A 25,788-nucleotide genomic window follows, 5' to 3' on the forward strand; every position below is an offset into this window, starting at 1 on the left:
TAAAGCATTTATCAACATAAAACCTTCCTTGTAAGGTATCATTAAATATTTAATTTGATGGTTAGTAAAAGTTCTGCCCCCAAAAGGTGTTAAAAACCTATTAATTCTCAATAATAAGGAAAAATTAAGCATATATATATATATACATACATATATATATGTATATATATATATATATATATATATGTATATATATATATGTATATATATGTATATATATATATATATATATATATATATATATATATATATATATATATATATATATATACATATATATATGTATATGTATATATATATATATATAATCCCAACTTGTTATTATACCAACCAATAAATGTCCTGTTTAATTTCTCAGTAAACATCCTATATATTTCTAGCCCTAAAATGCACAGCAGGGATTCAGATTTTCACCATGCCGAAGCTGATTTTATTCACCAGTGACAACATATCTATCCGTAAAGAAAAAAACAAGAGAAAAAAATTGTACTAAAATCATGCAGAGTACTGGCCCTCCGCAGTTACTGACTATTTAAACTTGAAAATATTTGTAAGTTACACATAATTGAAATACTCACCAGTATGCTCAGGTATCCTCTCCATTTCCTCTCTCTCTTCTTCCATTCTCATTTAGTAAAACTAAAGCAGGGGGGACTTCACAGGTTTTTCTGGTACAAGGTCTCATGACTTCATTTTATGACATTTTCACAGTCCTGCAAAATGCATGAACATTCGTTTCAAGACTGGGTCAAAACTCAGCAGTGAGAGCAGCAGTACATGAATGTATAAATATAGAAAATACAGCATACACAAATCAAGGACTCCTGTGTGCAGTGCATTAATATAACATTGTACATGAATGTTCAAAGATGTGTGTTAACTCATAAATCGTAATTAAAATGAAAAAAAGAGTCTTAAACAGTGGTGAATTGCTATCTAATGCATTTTTCATTATTATTATCCTGGGAATTTTAAAATTTTCAGACCATGCAAACCTCTGTCTGATCTCATGCCTTAAGGCTCAAATTTAAATCCACGTTTCAATCAGTAATCTCAACTCAAACCTTAGTGGTGGCACAGCAATAAGTACAGTACCTTCAATATACCACTGTTGACATACTGTGTTAACACATTTCCTGTTTGATAGAGACCATGTGTCTTGTCAGGAACAAGTTCTAACTGTCTTTGTTAAATCCTCCTTCTACACATGCAGAGCAGCCAGAAGACCACAGATAAAACTCATAAAGAAAAACACAACAGACAAAGACACAAAGCTGTCTCACACACAAGCACTGGTTCTGTTTAATTTAAAATACCCCCCACTGCTTACAGGAGTCAACATGATCCGTGTCCCTATTAACTTTGAACTGGTAATATCTAGAAATGGTTTGCTATAATTTAATTTATATAAAAAAGTGTATTTTTGTTAAAAATGTCTAATCTCCTCTAACAGTGATTTAGTCTTTTGTGTGCTGTACTTTGGAAGAAAAAAAGAAAAGGACATACCTGTATCTTATCACCTCAGAAGAAAGAGGTGAACTTCTTGCCAAAACCAGAGATAGCTATAGGAGAAGATGACCAGACAAAAAGAGGTTAAACTGATAAGTGAGTTTAGTTCAGAAGATTTGAACATCCTCATTAGCATGTAGCAAATCAGCAGCTGTCACTGTGTTAATGTGTTTTTTAAGTGTCCCATAAGTCTGCTGTATGGTTAGTTTTTTTTAAAAGTTCAGGCTGATGAAATTACAATAGCTGTGACGCTAAAGTGACACCGAGCAGCCCTCAGAGCCTTCGTATTCCTGTTCTAATGTCTGTCAGTTCAGTTCAGCATCTATCAATGGGTTTTCATTACGGGCAAGTGTTGATCAGCATTTTAAGTTTTTTTAAAATGACTCATTCAATCACATTTTAAGTCAGTTATTTGTTTTCAGTTATTTGCTGCTTTGTTTGTTGTACCTTCTCCCAGTTTGCCGGCCTGTTCAGCAGCTCCTCCAGGCAGGATCTTGGAGAACATGCTGTCTCCCTCCATGCCAGGCTGACCTGCTGCGGCACTGCCAATACCTCCAGGTCTTGGAGCAGCCTTGGAGCCTGGACAGAAATATAGAGAAGAGGCAGACAGAAAGTAGAGTGGGTGAGTGACAGAATAGGATACGGAATAGCAAGAAGTCGCTGTAATATGAGCTGAGATGATGGTGTGTGTGTGTGTGCGCGCATATATTTAGCTTTGGTAGCATCTCGCGGCCATTGTTGCTGTTGAATCTGTTGACTGTGTTTTGCAAAAGTAGGGCAATATAATTAATGCATCAAGCTTCAGCGGCTCTCTTTAAATTTCTCCTTCCCTGCTAGTCTGATTCATATACTTGCCTGCAGCTTATTGCCCTTTTTGATTATTATATCCCCTTGGATAGACTTAATGTATGCAGCCTTTCCTATTTACTCACTTCCAGCTTTACAGATGATCTTCAACAGTAACTGGACCCTCTTCATGTTTGTTTGATGAATTGTTCCCTTTTACAAGCAAATACTGACTTTATATGAACTAACTAACCACAACAAGTGAGTGGCCACAAATTAAGAAAGAAGTAAACAAATAAGTTACTTGTCAGCATGTAAGGTCTGTTACAGGATGGTCAGATCACTTACTTTACTGCTGTCTGATTGTCACTAATATTTTGACTTGGTACATTCAAATTGATCTGCGGCCATTAAGTGAAACTCTTTGTGTGCGTATGTGTGTTTTTTTTATCTACTGTAAGGATTATCTTTAGTTTAATCTCAGATTAAAGCACACAGTAAAGGGGTTACATAATTCCGACTGTGACTGACAGCTGGCAAGACGTGGGCGTGATGGGCTATAGTGTGTGTGTCTATGTGCTAAGTATACTGTACCGATGCCTGTGAGTGGGGGTTGGGCAGTCTTTGAGGCCATGACGGGTGCTGCTTTTGCGCCGATAGCTGTTGCCGGAGGGGTGTCGATCTTCGTCTAGAGAGGGAGAAAGACGAGCATCAAAGTATTTAGTCGCTTTCCACAGTAAGACCGTTAGGCAGTGGAGACTGTGGGGGAGAAGTATGTGTTATGTAATCACAATGAGGGTGACAAAAACAGAAATCAGAGGGATGTGAGTTTCATCTGCTTACTCAACCAAAGTCTGAATGAAAGACCGAAAGGAAGAAAAAAAAATGAACAAGAGACAGCAAACAGCAGACTTGCTTTATGTGTTGTGACAGCTTACTGAATGACGGAGTGAATGGTGTGTTTCAACACTCCCAACTGTCATTGTAAAGATTTCTGGCAAATAAAATGGACTGAGCTCAGCTCAGACGTTGATTTAAAACCTTAGTATATTCATTATACAGCAAACAAGTGCAAAAAAGCTCTAAAAAAAAGTCTGTGATATTATCCAATTAATATATAGCAGCTTGTTCATATATACAGTATATATGTATATATGTGGCTGATAATATTATGGACAGCTGTTCATTCTTGTTATGCTTTTTTGGAGTGTGTGTGGCTGTGTGCGTAAATATGGCAAAAGGTTTTGAGCACTCTAAAGTCCCTTCTTTCCCACTCACATCAGTATAAGGTGTCCATGTTATTGTGGATTGAAAATTATATGTCATTCTCTTTAGCATATTAGCATCATGAGAAATGCCCACCTCGGGTTATGTGATTGGCTCAAGAGGGCCTCCAGGAGCTCAATATGGAAGCCCCTGGACATTTCCAGATGGGGCTCATTTCCAAGGCTATTAAAAACCACATATGTCCAATGATTAAACGAGTTCTGGGTTTGGGGGCAACTGAGACTTGGAGGCTGCAGAAGCAGCTTGGAACATTCTGTCAGCAAAAAAATGTGACAAGAAGGAAAAAAAAAAATCGTCTGGGCAGTGGATAACTGCTATTTATGGCCCAAGTGTCCTTGAGCAAAGTACTAAACTGCTCCCTAGGTGCTGCACCTGCCCACTGCACTGTGTGTGTGTGTACTGCTTCTAGTGTGTATGCTTAATTGCACGTAGTGTGTGTGCTCTTACAGATGGGTTAGATGAGGAAATCATATTCATGTGTGCAGAAAAATGAATGCCTGAATCAATACAGGACTCTCTTTCTGCTCTTTGGCCAAGTTTCAATCTCTTCTGTGTGCTCAGCTGGGAGTCGTTTTGGTTATTATTGTTATAATTATTATGAAAATAAGCCTTGTTTGGTATTTAGTATGTTTTGTTTTTTTTTTTTTTAATTTTTTTTTTTTAGATCAATCCACATTAAATGGTCTTTGTAAATCATATGAATCATTTTAAACTTAATTAAGCTAACGACAATCTATACTTTGGTGAAAGGTTTTGTTCTTGACTGCATTTAACAACAGTGAAAGCACTTAGAAGGAGGTATGCGATCTAAGTCAGAGCTCAGTTCAGCCGAACCCTTTGTCTGCACTCAGAGTCTCAGAAGTAAACGACTGTGTTTGAACCTAGAAGTTCTCCAGCCGAAACCCTTTTATTAGTCACTTGTTTATATCCTTAAAAGGATGACTTTTTTCTGGGTATAGTGCCTCCACTAAGTATTCCTCTTTCAGTTATTGGTCTTCTTGAGACACAGGATTAATGCTTTCTTAGAACATTTTTTCACTTCCTGGTTGGATTGAGACAAAAACATTACTCTAACAGAACAAGGAGGCCATCACAGTTTGAGCTAAAATATATGATTTTTTTTACAACATGACAGTCACCTGTCATTACTGTTCACATCCTGTACATTTGCTCTACTCACAAGAGGAAGCATATTCTTTGAATGTAAATACTGTATAAATGTAATGTATTTACCCCAAATGTAAATACTGTATCTGACTGTGGACATGATCAAGAAAAGAAGGCTCTCTCATATGAACATAGGAAATACAGACCAGTGTTTACTCACTTATGCATCATCTTGCTTTGTGTTCTCTATTTTTGAAGCTTTTTCCACCAGCCTTTTAACAAAAACACTCTGTGAAGTAACACAACTTGACACACTCTGAACTGGAGCCAAATAATTACATAATAGTGCGTCTCTTTCCCACTGACTCAAGTTAAACTGTAACACAACATACGTGATGATTTCTAATGTACAATGCAGCACGCAGCATTTATTTTACTCACCTTTTTTATTTACAGCCACTCAAGCAGTTTCTTTTAATTAAGCTTTGAACTTAACATGGAGCATAAGTGAATTGGTTTTCTGAATGAATAATAATTGTATAATACATTCTATTTTGTTTTTTATGGTTTCCTGTCAAGGCTTTCATATTTCAATATTGCCAAGACTAGCTCCTAGATAATTTCATAATTGCAATTTCCACTTTCTGCTGATGTTGCAACCAAACAGACGTGTGAAAGTCCCCATGCACCTTTAGTAGTGGAAGTACAGAAAAATGATTTTGCCACTGTGAGTTTATTTATAAACTTGAAATGCATTCATGTATTTACTAAAGCTAGAATCATTAGACAATTTTGAATGCTGTGTTAAATGTCATCATCTTATTTTCACACTCCAGCTGGCAAATAGATTGAAATGGATTTATGAAGTAAATTCAGGAGAACAGATCTTCGCAGGGAGAATTTTTGAGTGCCAATTTAGTGTCTAGCAGACAGAGATTCAGCTGCATGGAGTTATTAGCTGCCGCAGTTTTAATTACAGTTTTAGATATGGCCTGCCATTAGTTGCACTGCAGAATTTCAATAAACTATCTATTGGGACAGGAGGGAGAGGCTCTTATTGCAAGGAGCAGGGTGGGTTGCAGGTCACTAAAAGAAAGAAAAAATAACTGTTTGTGTTAAAGTCCTGTAGTATGCTACAGTCTTACTCAGAGGAATCTTATTAATTTCAACTAAAGGCAATGTTAGAATGGGACAAATAAATCAGTTTAAGCTCTAACCTTTTTTTCCAAACAGAAATAATAAGCATGTACTTTGTATAATACTATCCCCTTTCTCTTTTTTTTTTTTTTTCATTTTCAATACCTTCTTTGAGGATTTTCTTACCATGGTGGATGGTGTTGTTCCTGCTGGACCCGTCTGCCTGGCTTGGCCCATGGGTCCACCTGCTGGTCCCATCTGCCCAGGCTTGGCCTGGCCCTGACCCATGCCCATGCCCATGCCCATTCCCATGCCTTGTCCTTGGTTTGGAGTTTGCTGCTGAGGTCCAGTGGTTGTTGGTGCTCCTGGCTGTCCGGGTCTTGCTGCAGATGTCTGGGCTTGTTGTTGGAGCTGGGTCCTCTGTCCAGGACCTCCGTCTGTCTGGGAACCTGGACCAGGCTGTCTTCCTGTTCCTGCAGGCCCACCAGCAGAGCCCTGAATCCGACCAGAGCTACCCCCAGATCTGGAGGAGCCTGTATGGAGGAAACCATGGTGGATTTTACTTTTCTTTACTTAATTAAACATACTGGCTTATGGGTTAAAAAAACAACTAATCTAAGTAAAGCAAGACAAAAACAAGTCAGCAATCTTCCCATTTTTCCTCTCTGCAGATATTTTTTGGACAACTTAACACCGAGGACTGGTTTGAAATATCTGATATAAGAAATTACAAGTGCTGAAATTAGACAGCACATCTGTGATCTTGGTATCATCTGTTTCCTGATAAATAATTAAACTAGATTTATCACTTTTGTCATGATATGACAGACACTGAAAAACAGTTTTTTTTTTATTCTAAAACTTGCTGAGAAATTGTGCCGTACATAACAGAAATAAGAGTGTTGCATCATTCAAACCAGTGATTTAATAAGAACACTTCTCATAGCACAGTCACTGTGTTGCCTCCGGGGAAAACGTTTCCTTCAAAAAGTTAAGCTTGATATTGTTAATTAAAAACAGTTGATCCCTGAGGGAAGATGTTGACTGTAAAAGAACATGAAAAATAATCTGAACAGCAGAGTCCATTAAATTCTCCTGCTTAACACACAAGTAATTAATAAATTCCAGCTTGTTACTGCTGCAGTAAATATTTCAGGGGCCATCATTGTTTAGTAAATGTCAATTAGATTTATGGTACACAGATTTAAACCTGACCTTTTCAAAGTTCCCTCATATGTTGATATCTGGTGCGATTTATGGTTTTATTCATAAAGGGTGAAAGAAAAATGTGTTTAGGAAGTAGTTTCAGCCTTTCGATGTACAACATTAAGTGCTAAACTACTCTAATGGTTTAATGACTGCTGGCTGATGAGGATAGACGATTTATAGTATCTTTTGTGAAATTCAACAGAAATAGCACACTATAAAATAAACAAAATTAGTTAAAAACACCTCAGAGCTATGTATATTTATCAAAAATTATTACTGAGTTATTTATAAAACAGCTTTCAATAACAACTTTAGAACTGCTTAGTAATGATTTTACATTATCTCAGAATGAAAGAAGCTGGGAGTACATTTTTTTCCTTTTTATGTTTCCCTCATTTTTCTTGGCAGGAGCTTTAGGTCTTTTTAAAAGTCTGCCCTTCATGGAGCATCACTTTACAGCATTAGGTCGCATGCCAGCAGATGTATATCAACACACTGGCTGTTTTGAACATGCACCATGGCTGATTCATCAAAGAAACTCAAGAGGACATTGTATGAGGGAGCAAAAAAAAAGAAAGAGTATGTGACAGAGTAAGAAACAAGACAAGAGTAAACACTGGACTCAGTGTTTGGACTTTAAGATATAAATTTTGCTTCTGCACTTCTTAAAACCTTTTCTCTCAGTATTATTTCACATTTTCATGAACGCATTGTGTTTATCTGTCGTATATATTTGGCAGATTCTCAGTTTCTATGTCTTAAAATTCCCACAGAGTGACGCAGCAATCACAATAATTAACAAAAGGGACACATAATAAGGTAGCACATAATTGGGATTTAAGGTGAATTACTTCTGCTTCATCAGATTGCAGCATTTCGTTTACTATCATTCACGTGCTTTTCAACAAATCGCTCAGCAGACTCAGCAGACGTGCTTCTGTATGCTGATGGGTGAATGATAGGGTTTGTTCATCTCCATCAATAAACTATGGACTTTTGTATCCAAAATTCTTCCATTTTTAAAATGACAGAGGGGATTGTCGAGTGACTTTGAATACTTCAGGATTTTTCTCAGAACCTTCCTAAAGATGTGATTTGACACAATCTTGTTTTGTAGGTGTTTTCACTTGGTAGTTTGGTTTTTACATTGACATATTCTATAAAAAGTGAGAGACTATATTAACAGATGTGTCCCTTCCATAATCAGAATAGAATAGAATAGAATAGAATAGAATAGAATAGAATAGAATAGAATAGAATAGAATTGGGGAAGCTGGAGCCTATCCAGCAATTATTGGGCAAAAAGCAGGATACAACCTGAAGAGGTTGCCAGTCCATTGCAAGTCCAACATATTATCTGAAAACCCTATCAACAATTAATAGTGCAATAATAATTGTTTCTAAGGGATTTAATGAAATTATAGTTGTTACAAAAGGAACACAAATATATTTTTTTGCTGTACAATACCCTTTTAATATTTAAAAGGACCCTTTTAATATTTGAAGTAATTGCAAAATGTTACTCTTACATGTTAACCTTTGAATCATCCTTTGGATGATGATATTAACATCATCATTTATTAATCTATTTTTTCTAACAAATGGTTTAGGTAACAGTTAACTTGATAGTTAAATGGTTAAAACTTGAAAAAGTAAAGGGCCAACAAACATTTCTGTATTACATGCCCACATAAAGTGGTAGAGATGGCTCAGTTAGGTTTAATTAAACAAATTTAAGCTCAGACAGAATAATTTAAAAACAAGTGCTTTTCCATGTGCTAAAACATGTAGTTAACGGGTTAAATATGGGTTAATTTTTATATTGAACATATGGTGCAACACCCTTTAGTTCTAAAAAAATGATGTTTCAAGTGTATATACCTGGTGGTTGACCCTGCATGTCCATGGCACCCTGGGACTTGCTGCGTGAGGACCTGTGTGGATCCCCTTGCCTGGAGGATCTCTGGCCATGATGGTGCCCAGATGGGTCCCGAGTGTAATCTGAAGAGTGATAGCCTCCGGACCTCGACTCACCACGCCTTCCTGAAGATGAAGATCGTCCTGAGGGATCATGGCGCATAGATGGGTCTTTGAGATGCCCCTTAGATGACCTTGAGGACCTTGCTTCATCTGAGTGACGTGACGAGGACGAGTGGCGGCTAGAACCACCATGATGTCTGTGGTCACGGGATGATGAGTGACGCCCTCCATGGCTGTACTCATCCTGGGGCCACAGGTCCTCCTCAGGAGGCTCATCGTAATCATGGTAGGTGTGTTTAACATTATGCCGACTCCTTCCAGATGAGTGGCTGCCGTAGTGTCGAGAACTGGAGCGAGGCTTCTCAAACCAATCAGTTTCTTCCTGTCCCAGATGGTAGGCTTTGGAAACCGAGAGCAGATCACAGTCAATCTCCATGTCGTTTGGAGACAGCGGCATGCAGGCTGAAAGAAGGAAGAGGGCAGGAGGAAGACCAAAAGCATGCAAAAAATAAAGCAGGTGGGGGAAGACAGAAAGAAAGGCAAAAAAAAGTTTTACAAGCATGCAGTGTTCACATCAAATTTAGACAGTACAAGATACACAAGACTGAATAAAAACTGCAAAACTGTCTGCTTTTGCTGTGGTTTCCTACCAAATTCATGGCCGGTAACTGAAATAAGAACTGTATGCTGCATAAACATCAGACAACAATGATATTTTCATTTTGATATTTTTGACCCTATGGGTAAACAACATAGAATATGATAATGGCCCAAAAGATTATGTCTAAACTACTAACCTATCGTAAGACGGTTTTGCAGTTCATACATACACATAAACAGACATATAACACACTAAAGATAATAACCCTGTAAAACCAAAAATTCATTTGTGTCGTGCAATGACGAATTGAATCAGAGTTCAGGGAACGACAAAGACGACCACGCCGACGAACCATGCCAGTTTTAGAGACGAACGATTGGACAGACAGCTGAAAGGACGAACAGGCAGGCAGACAGACAGACAGCAGTCCACTGATAAGAGAGATCCAAATGACTCTCAGGATGAAGAAAACATTGGCATGCAAGAGCTATCTCTGACTCTGTTTTGCTTTGTCTTTTTCTTTGCTAAGCCTAGAATCTGGGTGGGTGGGGGACGTTTAGATAAACGGTGGGAGCAGTAGTAGGTAGTGAGACTGTGGGAATACAGCTCCCACAATTACCTTCGCTGTCTGACACAGCACAATGATAATCGTCTATTATGTATGTATCATCCGATTTGTAGACGTGGGTCCGGGGAAGGTCCCTTATGTGGTCTTGAACATCTGGCAACGAGTGACTGGAACCATATTGGCCATAATAGTATTGATATCTACTGCTGCGGCTCTCATAGGGGTCGGGACCTAAGCTTGAAGATTGCCCAGAACCCATGAACCTCCCCAAGGGGCTGAGCGGGCTCTCTTCCTCAGAGTACTGCCGGATTGGGTGACGCCCCCTGTAGCCAGATCGGTAGGAGCGGTCGTCTCTCTCATAGGAACGGCTGCGGTACCCATGGTAGTCCCTGGCTGAGATCTTGTCCATGCCATAGCCAGTGGAACGAGAACGGCCAGTGGAGGTGTAATAAATCCGATCGTCCTCCTCCACCATCATACCATAGTATCGACTACCATGTGTTGTGCCACTGCCACCCTCGTAAGCACTCCTTTTAAAGCCATAATCCTCAATCAGCTGGCGCCCTCGAATGTGAGAGGAGGGGTAAGCCCCTCCTGTTGCAGATGAATAAGAGGCCAGATCTGCCTCCACATCACGAGCCTCCTCGATCGGGGAAAACTTTGAGATTTTCTGCTCCATAGTCCCCAGCTTCCTGTGCTTGCTGCGCTTGGAGGACATGACAGCAGGAGCCAGAAGGCTTCTGGAGGATGACAAAGTTTTCTGTACCCCAGAGCGGATGCTGCCATGTTTGTAGTCGTAGTCATAGTAATAGGGGGATCCCCCACCCATGCTAGCGCTCACGCTGCTGCTGCTGCCCCCTAGAGGTCCGTGCCTGTAGCTGCTCTTACCCCTGCCATGATGGTCGTACAGCTCATCCTGCATCGCTGCTTCCTCCTCAGGTGCCCTGCCGTAAGGAGAGCTGCCAGTTCCCCCACGCGCTGTGCTTCCAGTGGTGCTGCCATGGCCATGGATGTCGCCCGGGTATCGCCCACTTCCGCCATGATGCATCATGTCCCCTGTTGTCGTGCCCAGCCCGTCCTTTGCCGTCAGCTCGCTAACATCATCAATCATCATGTAGTTCCTTGGAATATTTTGCTCTAAGCCAGGAGCCCCATACATCCCATCTGCTGTGCTGTAGGTGGAAGGACTGTCTACAGAGTGCCCATAGGCATTAGAAACTGTGGAAGTGTACTGTCCATAAGAGCTGGCTGTTGTGGTGGTATAGCCATAAGTATTAGCAGTAGTTGTGGTGTACTGGCCATATGAACTCACAGAAGTTGAAGTATATGGACCATAAGTGCTGGGAGGCATTGTAGAGTACCCACCATAGCTGCTTGACACAGGTGCAGAACCATAGGGCCCATATGAGCTTGCCATGGTTGTCGTCCCTGTGTACTGGCCATAAGGTTGGGCTGCACTGGAAAAGGTAGCATCTTGAGCAGTGGTGGTGACCACAACTGTGGGGTTGCTTATTGTTTCATAGTTAGTTGGCATCTTGTGCTCCAGATCAGCCAGTGAAGTTTGTCTAGGTCTTCCTGGATGAACTGTCAGGATGTCAGCTTGGGGCTGCCCAGGGTATGGGGTGGTCTGGCTGGAGTAGGAGGACACAGCGCTGGGATAAGGTGAGCTGTGGGTGGGGTATGGTGGCTGACCAGGGGGCGCTGGCCCAAAACCAGTGTGCCCTGTTTGAGGCTGAGGCTGTGGTGCAGCTGGTAACCCCAAGTCTGTTTGAGGGTATGGGGGCTGAGTTTGGGGGTAGGTGTGGGATGGATAGGATGCCTGAGACTGATAGGAAGGTCCAGGAGGGGGGACATGGCTCTGAAGTGGGGTGGGCTGTGGTAACGCCTGTGACTGGGACACTGTTGGGTAAGGAGGCTGGTTGAATGTTGTTGACTGGTATAGGACAGTTGATTGCTGAGATGGTGCTGCTGGTTGGCTCTGGGGGTACTGACAGGAGAGGAAAGATGAGGTTGGTGGGTACTGGGCTGCTGTGTTGAGGTCGCTGGTAAACTGACTAAGTGGAGCAGTGCTTGGTCTAGTTGTTAGGAGCCCATTGGTCTCATGTGAAGCAGCTGCAGCTGCTAAACGTAAGTTATTCAACTCACTATCAGACATATAGTCCCTAGTGTCCCCCATACATCTCAGGTAGGCAATGTCCCTTCTCTCCCTCTCTTTAACTAGTGTCTCTTTTCTTTGATGGATTCCCAGTTCAAGGTATCTCAGCTTAGCATCAATTTCTTTCTCTTCTTCCTCCAGTTCAGCTTGCTGCTTTCTGAGCTTAGTCGACTCTTGTTCCACGGCCTTCAGCTCGTGTGTGAGATCTTTGAGGAGACTGGCTTTAGCTGCAAGGCCAGACCTTGAGCTGGGCTTGAGGCTGGGCACGGAGGGCAGGTAAGCCTGTTGGAGGGCGGGTGTCATCATGGGCAGGTGAGCTGCTGTAACTGTTTCCTCTGGAGGAGGGCTGGGCAGGGTTCGTTTGACCTTGCGGAGCAGTGAGCTCTGCTGTAAAGCTGCCAGCTGGAGAGACAAAAAGAAAGGGGAGGAAGGGAAAGGAGAGAAGGAAAATGTGGGGAGAGAAAAAAGAAAAAACCAAAAACAAAATAAAAACAAACAAAAAACATTGGTACGGAAGAAAAAAATTAAAAGAATGAGGGAGTAGAAATTTATAAGGTAAATTAGTGAAAATATAGAAAATAGTAAAAGATGGGTTAGGAAAATGTAGGAATAGAGTTTAAAATAAAAAAAAGTGAGATGGACAGGGATTGTAGCGAGAATAGAAACAAAAGACACAAATGAGTAGGCAATCATAACAATGAATGCCATGAATACATAAAACATGACAAAATAATGAAGATCAAAAGGTAAGAATGGTTGCAGGTAATAGGTGGGGAGAAACAGGAAACAAAATGGAAATAAAGGGAAATGTGATAGAAAGAAAGTTCAGGGACGTGGGAGGGGAAATGTGGAAACAACAGATGAATAAAGCAGGAAAAGAAGGAAGAAGGAAAACTCAAAAAGAGAAACAGGTCAGGAAACAGAGGAAAGGGCACAATAACAAAAGACATACAAGGGAGACAAAGGAGACAACATATAGACAAAGAGACAAGGACAACAAGAAACAAGAGTGAAGTTTGTGTTAGAAGACATACAAAAGCATGAGAAGAAATGGCAACTATGATGCAGTATCCTGTGAATTAAATCCTGTGAAAGTGCCTATTATTGCAAACAACTTGCACTTTTTCCTGAATTTACCATTGAAAAGTTATTTGTTCTAAAGATGTTGAAATTGATTTATTATGCTAACAAAAAATCTGAGTGAAATATTGTTCTCATTTATAATGACCAGAGCAATTACTAACTTTAAGTTGTGTAAACAGCTGACTAGTAGATGGCACATCTGGATCTGTTTCAAACTGTATGGAGCTACAGGATGTTGTAGCAAAGCTGTATCATAGATTCTCGAAATATAAAACTAATATAATGTACCTGGATAGGTACATGTAGTCATGGCTGATTCATTTTCTTCTGTAAGCCAGCAAAGTACTTTTATCTTTTCCAAAGTAAGATTTTCTAAATAATAAATGTCTTGAAGATTAAAGTTCATCTTTATTTTTCCAACTATGCGTACGTGTAAGCCATATCTTTTGGCTTTTTCCTATGAATTTCTATGTGAATGTGTTAGCTGCCCTTTTACTGTGGCATTGTATTTTTGTGTTGGGTGATAAGAAACTTAATGACACACTGTACTATATTTTCTATTGGTCCAAGAGAGGTTTTTTTTTTTTTTTTTTTTACATCTACACATTTTTGGCTACTGCAATTCCAATTTATAAAAAAATAGACAGTCACATATTTTCATCCTGCTTGTTAGAAAGGAAGACAATAATGACAGAAATTATCAATAAAAAAGGTCAAAACCTCCTGAATTAAGAAGGTTTTAACCCCTGTGCCAGAGTTGGAGGCACTTCTTATGTAGATGCCTAAATACACCTGAACATTTGTTTTTCATTAAAAATCCTGCTGGTTATGGGCAATCTGCTATGTACTTCTGATAACATTTTTCTAGAAGATACATCAAGAAAACTCAACAGTGGATTTTATTTTGCTTACTACATTACAGGTCGGCATCTGTTGTTTAATATTAACAACAGCATAAACTTAATAAGGTGTATAAATAAAATGAAAACAATACCTGAAAAATCAGTAACAAAGAGAATTGGTCATCATATTTTCAAAAACAGGGCTATATCCAGGGTCTAAGAGATCCATCACACATTAAAGGCCACACTTCTCAACTGAACAAAATAAAGCCTGAAATCTATTTAGTTTGGAAGCAACCCATGTTTCACACAAACCACTCCTTCCCTTTCATCTCTTCTTCTAGTCTGTCCTCTTCTTTTTGATGTCTACTTCCCTCTGAACTTCCTGTCTCACTCCCCATATCTCTTGCCAAAGTCTATTAAAAACATTAAAGTAAAGCCATTTACTTTTAAAGGTATCTATTAGTTTGTCTTAATGTCAAAAAAACAAAACACACCCCTCTGTGGCAAGCTCATAAAATTGAATGGCCATCTGATTTTGGTTTGTTTTGAAGAACACAGGAGCATTGATCTATCTGTCTATACTTGAAAAAAACTGATGTTTTGTTTAATTTGTTAAAAAAAAAAAAAAAATCTGTCTTTTCTGCCTTTAAAGCCCACAGCGGCTGTTTTAAATATTTTAGTGTCACTTGGTCCATGTAACCATCTCATCTTCACACAACCTTATCTAGGCCTGTTTAAATGATGTGAGCTGATCTTATGGACATCTCACTATGTCTATAATAACTTATCACTCTGTGCTGAACTCAGACAGCTTCTTATTGTAGTATTAATTTATTTCATTAGTTAAATCATAACCAATATTTGTTACTTCCCATTTTAATCAAAATGGGAAACATAGTTTTAAACATTAGTGTCACATGTCTCTACAGCGCCACATATTATCCTATGGTACCTGGAGAGTATTTGGAGACTGCCTTGGTAATGTCTGCCAGCATCACCAAAGGTCTCCTGAGTGACATCTCTTCCTATAGCAGCACCTGTCCTCAATTTCTTCAGATCACCTCATCATAACCTCTCCACCTCTGTTTCTGTATTCTCACTGATTCTCAAATGTTTAAGGAGGTTTTTGATCTTCCAACACACTAAACTGCATGTTATCACTGTCCGTGGAACTGAAATATCTCCACACATGACAGTTCTTCAGACTGATTGACCACTAAGTGGTGAGCGAGTGTAGTGCACTGGAAGCTATGCTGTGTAGATATGTTGCGACTCATTTCACATAAGACAGCAGTAGGTGGAAGAATTAGTTCCTACACATCTTGAGAGAGTTTTAAAATAACTTGGCTGCTTTTAGAGAAGTATCTTTCCTCCCTTTAATATATTTCTAAAATTTGTGTTTGTCAGCCGGGCGTTCGGGACTTTACCTGGCTCTGGAGTGCCTGTTGTTGATACAGGGACAGCCTGGCCTTGGCATGCTCTTCCGTGGTGGGGCTGAGGGACTTAGGGTCTGACATGGATCTTTGGGTGCTCTTGATAGGTCGGGGCATAGAGGGGTGTCGCTGGGGGGACTCAGCTGTGTATGACTTCTGTTGAGGTGTGACGTGGGCCTTATTCAGTCTCTCACTTGATAAAGAGTTCTCAAGCAGGCGGTGAGGGGACACTGGGGAAACAGGAGAGTATAGGACTTGTGGAGATTTTGGGGCTGTCTGCTGTTGCCGAATGATGCTGGACACGGACTCGTTGTGGATGTGGTTGTGAGGCTGGTAGTTGATGTCCAGTGGGTCTGGTCGGCGTCGCTCAAACTTGGCTGCATTTGCAGCAATTTGCTGCTGTTGCCGCTGATGGGTCAGGAGGTCAACAGAGCTGGACTGCTGAGTTCCAGTACTGGTGGAGGAGGAGTATGGACTCACTGTAGTTGGTACACTAAGCTGGGGCGCTACAACACCTTGTGACTGCGCTTCTGGGTCAGTCTGGCATGCAAGCGATTGTCCTTTTTGGGTTCGTTCTGGTCCAGAAATATAGTGAACAATTTCTACTTTATTAGGGTCTGGAACTGTCACATGGATTGCTGGGGAGACTCTTCCCAAGTGCTCTACTTCTGTTTGGCAGGACATTTCCCTGATGGTTTGGATAGCGATGCTGGAGGAAACCATCTTGTCAGTTTTTGTGTCAGTAGTTGAGGAAGCTGTTGCAGCAGTGCTGCTAGCAGCTGTACTGGACTCAGAGTGGCGGGAGAAACGAGACCGCCTTCGGCGTACTGGATGCTCGTTTTCAGCCTTGTCGTCATCATCATCTGTCTGGACAGAACAGTCAACGCTGCGACCACGTCTCCTGGTACGATGGCGCATCATGTACCTGGATAAAAAGAGAAAAGAAGAAACTCAGAAAGAAAAACTATTCATGCAATTTTCTTATTAATGTGACTTTTATATTAAATTAGTGGATTGTAAAATTAACTTTTGCCTTTTACTAAGTGCCATTTTTTGCTTGTATTTAAATTCCATATCTCATAACGTAAGAAATGGCTACACTTCTCAATAAAATCTGAAAGCCTTTGGAAAGTATAACTTAAGCATATATTAGTCATATAATACTTGCAAAATTTGTCATCATCCCAAAAACTCTCCTCACTCAGTGCTTATTTAGTCTGATGTTTACAGTGAAGCTCGTTAAAAACCATTATCTACTGCAACTTTCCCCTGGGATAAATAAATATGTAATACATTTATTTGTCAATTAACTTTATATAAATGAGTCATATTTTATTTAATTTATAACATCTGCTTCAGGATGCTGCATTACTGATTTATGTGAAATTGATCAATGTGCTTACTTCAGATTGCCTGCTTTAATTAATCAAATTTGCTTAGGTTTGAAGTACCAGAGCAGCTAATTATGAACTCAGAATAACTGTGGAACAGCTAAGCTACTTATAAATTTTAGGAGACAAGTTAAACTCCAAAATGCCAGAAAGAGCAAAAGAAAAAAAAAAAACATTAGATAAGATTAAAACAAACCCCAAGAAGAAATAAGTACCAACAAAATAACTCTTTACATTACATTCGTGATAAAACCTGCATTTTTTTCTCAACTTATCTCGTTTCCATTCACAGAAACAATACATAGAAAGAGCTTAATTTTCAGAAGACTATCAAAACAGCCTTACATTGCAACCACACACACACACACACACGCACACACGCACACACGCACACACACACAGTATCTACATTTACATAGCCCAAATAACATAGGTGCACATTTCCTTACTTATTCCACTGAAACTATTACCTCTCTTCTCCATCTTCATCATCTGTCTGTACACAGCTATCCACAATCCTTCGAGGGGAACCGTAGAACATTACACCATCTCCATCCAGTGTGTCTCTGCTCAACCTGCTCATGGAGCTGTGTTTTCTCATGCTAGCCCTGGACTCCATGTGATCTTCCTGGGTCCTGAGACATATCTCTGAGGAAGAATTTGGCAGGGAACGAGAACTCATCTGAGACTCTACATAGGGGTGCAGTGGTTGACCAGTCACATCCACCTGTAGACAACAAGGACATGTTTTAAAAAGGATAGCTATTAAGATTTTCCTCCCCTTACACATGTATAAATGAAAAAAAAAACTTTGTAACTGCATTTCATCCATCAATCACATTTTCTGCAATAAGTTTTCCACAAAAGAAATGCAAAGCAACTAAATAACAAAAAGGAAAGAAAAAGCAAGGTGAAGTATATATCTAAATGTTTTAAGTTTAAATGCTGTATGTCAAATTGAAAAGAAAACATCAATCACAAAATAACCAGTCTTTAATGTATTTTTTTCTGGTTGTAATTGTCCTCTCACTCACCGGCATGCCCTGAGCCGCAGCAGCTGTTTTTTGCCTCTTCTGCTCTTCCAGCTGCTGTTGTAGCTGCTGTTGCAAGGATTGGATCTGGTCTAGCTGGGACTTCTGCTGGGCCAGTTGCTCTCGCTGGAGAACTAGCTGTTTCTCACGTTCATGCTGCTGTTGCTGTAAAACCTAAAACCACATACAGACAAGACAAATACACAGGTGTTGGGAGAAGAACAAATGATCGATGAAAGAGGTAAAAATGATGACATGATAAAATAAAATATGGAGAAAGACAGGATGAGAAAAACAGGCAAACAGGGTAGAAAGGGTAGAAAAGACAGGATTTGGTTGTATTCATGATGACTAGTTTTCAAATGTGCAAACCAAATTGCAAGATTCCTGAAACTGAATGTGACATGAAACTCCTCTTGGGCTAATGGATTAGTTTTAAAAATGGTTCCAAGTTAGTAAGATTTGTATTTGTTGCAAAAACCGAAGAATGGAAGCACAACTGAAATTAATTGTGGTATGTACTGGTAAATGCTCTTACCAGTCATATAATGCTCATAAGAAAATATTTGATGCATTTTCTTTGTAGCTAAAAATGACAGGCTGGTGCAAGTAGAGGGTTAGGGTTTTTGCTTATACTGTATGTTATGAGATGCATATTTAACATTCCATTTCTAGTTCATTCCCATTAAGGAAGGCTTCCACACCTGTTTAACTGAGTTAACTTGAAAGATTTTCAACTGCTTGTTCTATTAAAAAACAGAAGAAGAAAATAGTCACGTTAGCCCTTTGGTTTGCTTTTATAGCATCTTAACAAGTCTAATAGGGGCTATAACATACATTTACATATCCTCTTGCAGTTGATTAGATAATACTTACTAATTAAATTTAATTTGGTTAGAAGTCAGACGAACATATGCAACATACAACCACTTCATATTTTCTTATCATAAATCCGGCAACAAATCAAAAGTCAAACAAAAGATTCATACGTTCCTTGCTCACACATAACATACTACAGGCACGTTCATGCACACAAATAAAGAACATTTCCAGTAAACCTGATAGCATGCAAAATACAGAATTGTCATTTAGTAACTAAATCTAAATGCAAACCATTTTTTTAATCAAACCAAATTATAAGTCATTACTTGAAACATAATTTCCCCAAAAAGAATATAAACAAGAATGTTTAGAGTTATTTAATTGTCTCAATGGTTGGAAAAAAAGAAAGAAAATGTCAAAAAGAATCATCACAATGACAAGAAGCATGCATTGAAAGGACATGCATATACATAATGTTTTAGTTTATAACTGTTATGGGGAAATAATGCATCTTACAGAGCAGGTCCAAATACTGGAACACTAATCGGAAGAAGATAAAATAAAATAAAATGTTCTAACTTGGCAAAATACATCACAGATAACAACTACAAAAAACAACAAAACAAAACAAAAGGAAAACATTGTCCATTGCAAACACATTTACCACAAAACACCAGATGGCACAACACCAACTTGTTAAACTCCCCATTCCACCTTCTGTTTCTCTGTCTACCTGTTCCTTGATGTTCTGCAGCTCCTGTAACTCTCTTTGCACCAGCATCTGCTCCTTTTCCCTGTGCAGCTTCAGCTCTATTCTTTCATGTTCAAGTTCTTCCTGCAGACGCAATTGGCGGAGTTTTTCTAGCTCCACGCGCTCCCTTTCCATCTGTAGGAGCTGCTCTTGCTGTCGGTGCAGTCTCTCTGCCTCAGTTTCACCTTCTTTGTGTATGGAACCTGGTGGGGGAAAGGGAGGAAGACCACCTGCAATAGGTAATCCACTAGTGGGAACAGATGGGCCTACTGGGGGTTGGGTGTAGCCATGGGTAATTGTGGGACCTGAGGGCGGATAGGCATGGGCTGCTGGAGGGGCTTGTGGCTGCTGAGCAGTTGTTACTGGTTTTTGTTGCTGCTGTTGTTGGCTGCTTAGGTGTGCCTGGGACAGATTTATAGGTTGCTGTTGTGGATCAGATGGTATGACAACTGTTCCTGGTACTGAGGTAACCTCTACTGATGATGATGTCACTGTGGCACCTTTGCCAAGGTAAACAGGTTCATCCTGGATGACCAAACTAGGAGTTGTCACTGAAACAGATACAGGGGCCACTAGTGGTGCTGACACTGATGCAGCAGCAGCAGTAGTGGTAGCAGCCGAAGTTGTTTGCAGAAGGCCTGGTGTTGGGTAACGAACTGGTGCTTGTCCAGCTAAAGGCATTCGAGGGCTCATTGGTAGTCTTGTAAGACTAGACAGTGGTACTGGTGTCATATTTGGAGAAGGATATGACCTGTAGACCCCTCTTAGTAGTGGTCGAAGAACAGAGGCAGGCTGAGTGGTTATTGGAAGGGTTGAAGCAATAGGGGTCTGAATGGTGGAGTAAATCATCCCATCAGAAGACCTAATAGCAGCAGGGTACATGGCTCTAAGACTTGCTTGCCTGGCATTGATAAGGTTGGTGAGTGCTTGACTGTGAGAGATTGGCTTTCCATCAAGTCCAAAGAGGAGGTTTTGCCTCATGCCAAGACCTGCTGCAAGTCTGGAAGCCCCTGGACCGGTACCTCTCCCCAAGCTGCCAAACTGCATCAAGTCTGGATTGCTGCCATACCGATCCATGGAATTAAGTGCTGCACACATCCGGCTGATCTCTCTTGCAGTTGTAGCACTGTATTGGGCCAAATTAGCTTCTTGGAAGCTGGCAATGTCCCGAGCAGAATAGCCATAATCTGAGCTGATATTAGACAAGGAATTATACCTTCTAATGGGCAGCATTTGGCCTGAAATGTCTCCTCCATGCCGTAAATCGGTATAGGAACCATACTGCATTCCTATATATCCTCCATAGCTCTGTTTCATAGCAGTTAAATCCACAGCAAGCTCACCTGAGGGTTGTATTTGTGGTTCCAGTTTTGAATGGTAGGACTGTAGCCCAGCATCAGCAAGGTTTGTATCAGACATTGAAGGTTGAAGTCTACCAGGGAAAGGTAATGTGTAAGCTTTGCGTGTATCCAGTGGATACTCGTGGTATCTTCCAGGTTGTCTTTCTTGATCAGACTCATAGGTGATAGGTGGGGCAGACGGTGGCCTTATGCCCTCTTTCTCAGGAGCACCAACACAGCTTCCACCAAATGGAAGTCTGTAGACGACATCACAGCAAGCTGGTTGGGTGTCAGGTTTAATTTGACCTCCTGTTAGATCCACAGCATCCTGTCCCTCTTCTACCTTAACTAGCTGGGTCACTGCTCTGGATTGGTCTAGCCCTCCATCAATCTGTACTACCATACTATGTGGGGATTTACCTCCTGGTCCTAAACCAGGAGGACTCGGCTTCCCTTTCAGTTCAACGGGCCCAGTGCCATACATCTCAGGGTTAATGACTGGTGAGACAGCACTGACCACAGCTGAGGCAGTGCTGGTCTGGCTGACGATCAAGTCTTTTTTGAGTAAAGGTGAAGCCTGGCCAGTAAGGTTATACCTGGCCAGAACAGATGCCTGTTGCTGCATCTGATGGTGCTGCTGTAACTGTTGTTCAAGGAGTTCTTGCTGTTTTTGCAGTTTCTCTTGCTGTTTTTGCAGCTCTCTCTGTTGGACACTAAGGTCTTCAAGTTTGGCATCAATTTTGGGAATTGTTGGATCAGTTGGAGGAGAAATTGGTGGCTTTTGCTGGGAAAGACAAACTGCTGAACCCATGCCCTGACCCAGATCTATTCGATTTTGATGGGGATCTCCATACACAGTTGGTTGTTTTGGCTGGGTCATAAACATAGAAGCAGCCACAGTGACACTGACAGTTGTTGGTGTGGTGGTTTCCTGGGTGTTCAAGTTCATAATCAGTGGCTGTACAATAGTTGAATGCCTGCTACCCTCTGATCCTCCGTGGTATTTCCTGCTCTCTGTTGCTAAGGATGTCAGATCCATTCCTTGGTCAGTCATGATAATTGGAGTTGGTTTGGTGATAGTTCTTAGATCCACAACACTTCCACCGAGGATCATGTGGCCCTGCTCTACCCTTGAAGTACCTGGGACTGTAGATATTCTACAAAGGGAGATATTATCCATTGACATGGACCCTCTGGTATATATGCTGGCAGTGGTGACCATACTTGTCCCCACATTTACCTTTTCCACTCTTTGTGTGCGATAAAAGCTGTGTGTAGGAGACTGTTGGTAAGGTGGTGTATCAGGGGGGCTTCCACATGGAGAGTAAGCGTCAAATGTTGATTGGCGGCTAAATCGAGTAGGAGAAGACAGAGGTGAAGTAGCTGTGTTAACTGTCATTGGCCTAGCTGGGCTTGGAGGTGGGGAGTATGGGGCATCCTGTGAAGACTGCTGTCGATACAGTCGTGGGGAAACTGATCGATACGATGTTTGGGTGCCCTGAGCCATCACTGGAGATGAAGGCCCAGAACCAGCTGAGTCCATTCGCAATGCTGAGCTAAAAGTCTGTGTAGAAAACTCAGCGGTGGCTCTTCTGGAAGGAGAACGAGTAGGACTCTGTGGTGGTGGTGGAGATGGAGAGAGAGGAGGACTAGTGCTCCTGTAATAAGTTGTATACTTGGAAGAACGGGGTTCAATTATTCTATCATTAGAGGATGTTGAGCTGTCTCGTACTTGGACACCCCTGGTCTCCCCAACCCTTCTGGTGATCACCTCTCTTTGACTATAAGCCTGGGTAATCTCTGCAATTTTGCTGCATACACTTGAGACTGTGGCTGAGGAAGTAGCAGAGCTTCCAGTGTGCCTACGGCATATATCAGATTGACTGGATGTAATAGTATGGCTTGAACTAGTTTGAGACAGAGTTACTGCATCTCTGGCATAAACTCCATAGGCTGCAATAGTGGTTGCAGCCACTGTTGGAGTTATCCCATTCTTCCCTGCTTGGCTTTTGATCCTATCTTTGTGTCCATCCTTTGCAGTGAAATGCTGGCTTACTCTTACATCAGGAATACGACTGCCAGTTTCAGCAAAAGACACAGGAGCGGAGATCTGGGTTGGGCTGGTCCCAGGAGTTAGGAGAGCGTTACTTTGTTCTAGTAGCTTAGCAAAAGCTGAGCCTGTGTCTAAGAGCTGCTTCTCTGTGTAAGAACTCTCAATTTCAATCTCTACTTGCTCATCTGTGGCTTGCTGCATCTTAGTAATGTTTTGTGATGTTTGTCGGATCTCTTCATAGATATCTGTTTCTGTCTCTGCTGCTTCATTGTCATATCCAGTTTGATCCTGCTCGTACTCATATTCATCATCATAATTTTGTCCATTGATATCTTCTTCATAGTATTGCCCATGCCTTGTATGTGGTTGCTGTTGCTGTAGTTTCTGTTGTTTTTGTAGCATCTCTGCCTTCCTCATCATCTCTTCATAAACTTCCTCTGCACTCTTCAGAGGTTTAGAAGTTGAAGATGGAGCAGTAGTGGTTGTTGTTGAAGATGATTTCTCTACTGGTGAGTACAGAGACATAAAGGTAGGTAGGTTGTATTCACTGCCTGACTTGTAGAGTTTAGACTCATAGCCCTCAGCCTCTGAGTCCAGACTTTGAGGGGAATATTCAGAAGCTGAGGAACGGTGAAGCTCTTCCATTTCTGCTGCTTGTCTTAGCTCTTCCGTTGGGGAAGCATCTTCAATTGGTGAGAGATTGCTAGGTGGTGTTTTGGACCTTTCTCTGCGCCTCTGTGCCCTGAGCTCCTCCTTATCTCTTTTGGTCTTTCGTGCTGTGCTTCTTATTCTCTGTTGTTCTACCTCTCTCATCTTCTCCTGTTCTCTCAGAAGTTCCTCCTCTTCTCTCAGTTCATCCTCTTCTGAAGAGTCTTCAATTGTTGGAAGAAGGGGGCCATGAGATCGGTGGCGTGCTTTCCTCTGTTGCTTGGCCTCTTCCAGTCTTTGCCTTCTGCTTGGGCTACTGTCACTGTCTTCCTCCATTGATGAGATGGATGTAGGGGATTGACCTGAGCCATATGACGATGAAGTTGGAGGCAGAGTTGAGGAATAGTCACCCCTGGAACGCTCCTCAGGAGATCCCGTTAAGCTCTCCATCTCTAGTTCTGGTTCGCGATCAAGACTTAAGTCATTTTCATTGCTAAGCTCCATGTCCCGGCTGTAGCTATTGGTGTTATTAAGTTCAATGGTTTTGAAGCGTCTTAGGCCTCCTTGTGATGCCATCACATCCTCCTCCCCCTCTTCCACTGAGCCTTTATAAACATCAGTAGAGCTCTTTGTTTCTTCCTCAAAACTACTGGAGTGGTGTTGAAGTCGCCTTTTCTCTTTTCCTGAGTCAGAGATAAGGTGCTTATGATGACTTTTCTTGGGTTTCTGGTAGCCATACCCTTCATCTTCTTCATCTTCATCCTCCTCCATCTCTTCCTCTTCCTCTTCATTGTCTTCATCAGCACTCATCTCCATTATTTGTCTCCTCATGAATTCCTCGTCAGTCATCTCTGAGGGCTCAACTTCCTTTTCCTTCTTTTTCTTCTCTTTCTTTTCTTCTTTCCCTTCTTTTCTTTTACCCTCCCAGTCGCCACCATCTTCTTCTTCCTCCAGTATATCCTCCAGTTCCTCATCAGAGTCGTATGCATCTGGTGGGATTGAAAGGGAACGTGGACGCTGCTTCCCTCGGTCATCCAAGTCTCTGTCTCTGTGCTTCCTCCCCCTTCTGTCTGCCTTCTCCTCAGAAAGGCTCTTCTCCAGCAGTGGCCTCATGGAGCTCTCTAGCTTGGTGATTTCAGAGGGGCTTGGTGGGGAGCCCCGTCCACTAATTCCCCTCTCACTCAGCTTCATTTCCTCCTCTTGGATTAGACCAGTAATTTCACTGTGTGAGCTGGAGATGCCATCAGAGGAGTAGCCGGTATCACTGAGGCTCTGAGGGCTGCGTGACAAGTCATGGGTGCTGTTGTTTTTTGTATCCTAAAGCAAAAAGACATGGAAGAAAATGGCATCAGACTTAAGGGAGCTAAGGTGCCTAATGTAACATACAATTACTGTAGAGTTTAAGATTGTGCAAATGTTGCTTATACATTAAAATTAAGACTTTTATTTTAAACATGTAATAAAAATCTTCTGAATTACTTTCATGTTCAATAATACATATGTACAAATAATTTTTAATTACAAAAATGGTACAAAATACAAATTCCACATTTATTTACAGACTACTTAAATATCAAGATACAACTTGAATCAGTTAACAGTATTTGTAAGCATTTCCATCTGTATATAACAAAATATTCTAAACTTAGAACTTCAAAAAGAGATGGAGCAATAACACGGAAAGCTGTCTTAAACTCTATCTAAAAATAATTTCACTGTTGTCAAAGCTCTTTCAAATATCATTCGGGACCTTTAATAGGTTTTTAATGGTATTTAATTAATGTAAATTATCCACTATTTCTAGAACATTAACCATCAAATTATTTTGAGCTATTTATATGTACCGTACATATTTAATTTTAAAGAAGCACTGACCAAATCATGGCTCTTCTTACAATAGTTGGAACTGTAGAAAAACTGTTAGTCTGTAATTGCCCTCAAATGATTCATGATTAAAACTCGAACATGTTAAAGAGTGAGAAATGTACTATGAAGAAATGGTGATTTTGATTTCATGCATTCTACAATGCATTTATGCTCACCGCACCTCAG

General features: G+C 40.9%; 1 protein-coding gene across 1 annotated transcript in view; it reads right to left on the reverse strand.

Annotated features, from left to right (window-relative positions):
- Positions 1–1,521: 1,521 nt before the first annotated feature.
- bsna (bassoon presynaptic cytomatrix protein a) overlaps positions 1,522–25,788 on the reverse strand; it is a gene marked incomplete at both ends in the record, with an annotated part of 142,205 nt that continues 117,938 nt past the window's right edge. Inside the window, 11 exons of the mRNA XM_079239903.1 lie at positions 1,522–1,562; positions 1,957–2,088; positions 2,890–2,983; positions 6,013–6,359; positions 8,917–9,414; positions 10,236–12,741; positions 15,695–16,625; positions 17,562–17,818; positions 18,126–18,296; positions 18,827–18,868; positions 19,678–25,053. Coding sequence (XP_079096029.1) covers positions 1,522–1,562; positions 1,957–2,088; positions 2,890–2,983; positions 6,013–6,359; positions 8,917–9,414; positions 10,236–12,741; positions 15,695–16,625; positions 17,562–17,818; positions 18,126–18,296; positions 18,827–18,868; positions 19,678–25,053 — 10,395 coding nt within the window. The remainder of the gene's footprint in view (positions 1,563–1,956; positions 2,089–2,889; positions 2,984–6,012; positions 6,360–8,916; positions 9,415–10,235; positions 12,742–15,694; positions 16,626–17,561; positions 17,819–18,125; positions 18,297–18,826; positions 18,869–19,677; positions 25,054–25,788) is intronic.

Source organism: Telmatherina bonti (assembly GCF_933228915.1).
Source record: "Telmatherina bonti genome assembly, chromosome: 4".
Taxonomy (NCBI): Eukaryota; Metazoa; Chordata; class Actinopteri; order Atheriniformes; family Telmatherinidae; genus Telmatherina; species Telmatherina bonti.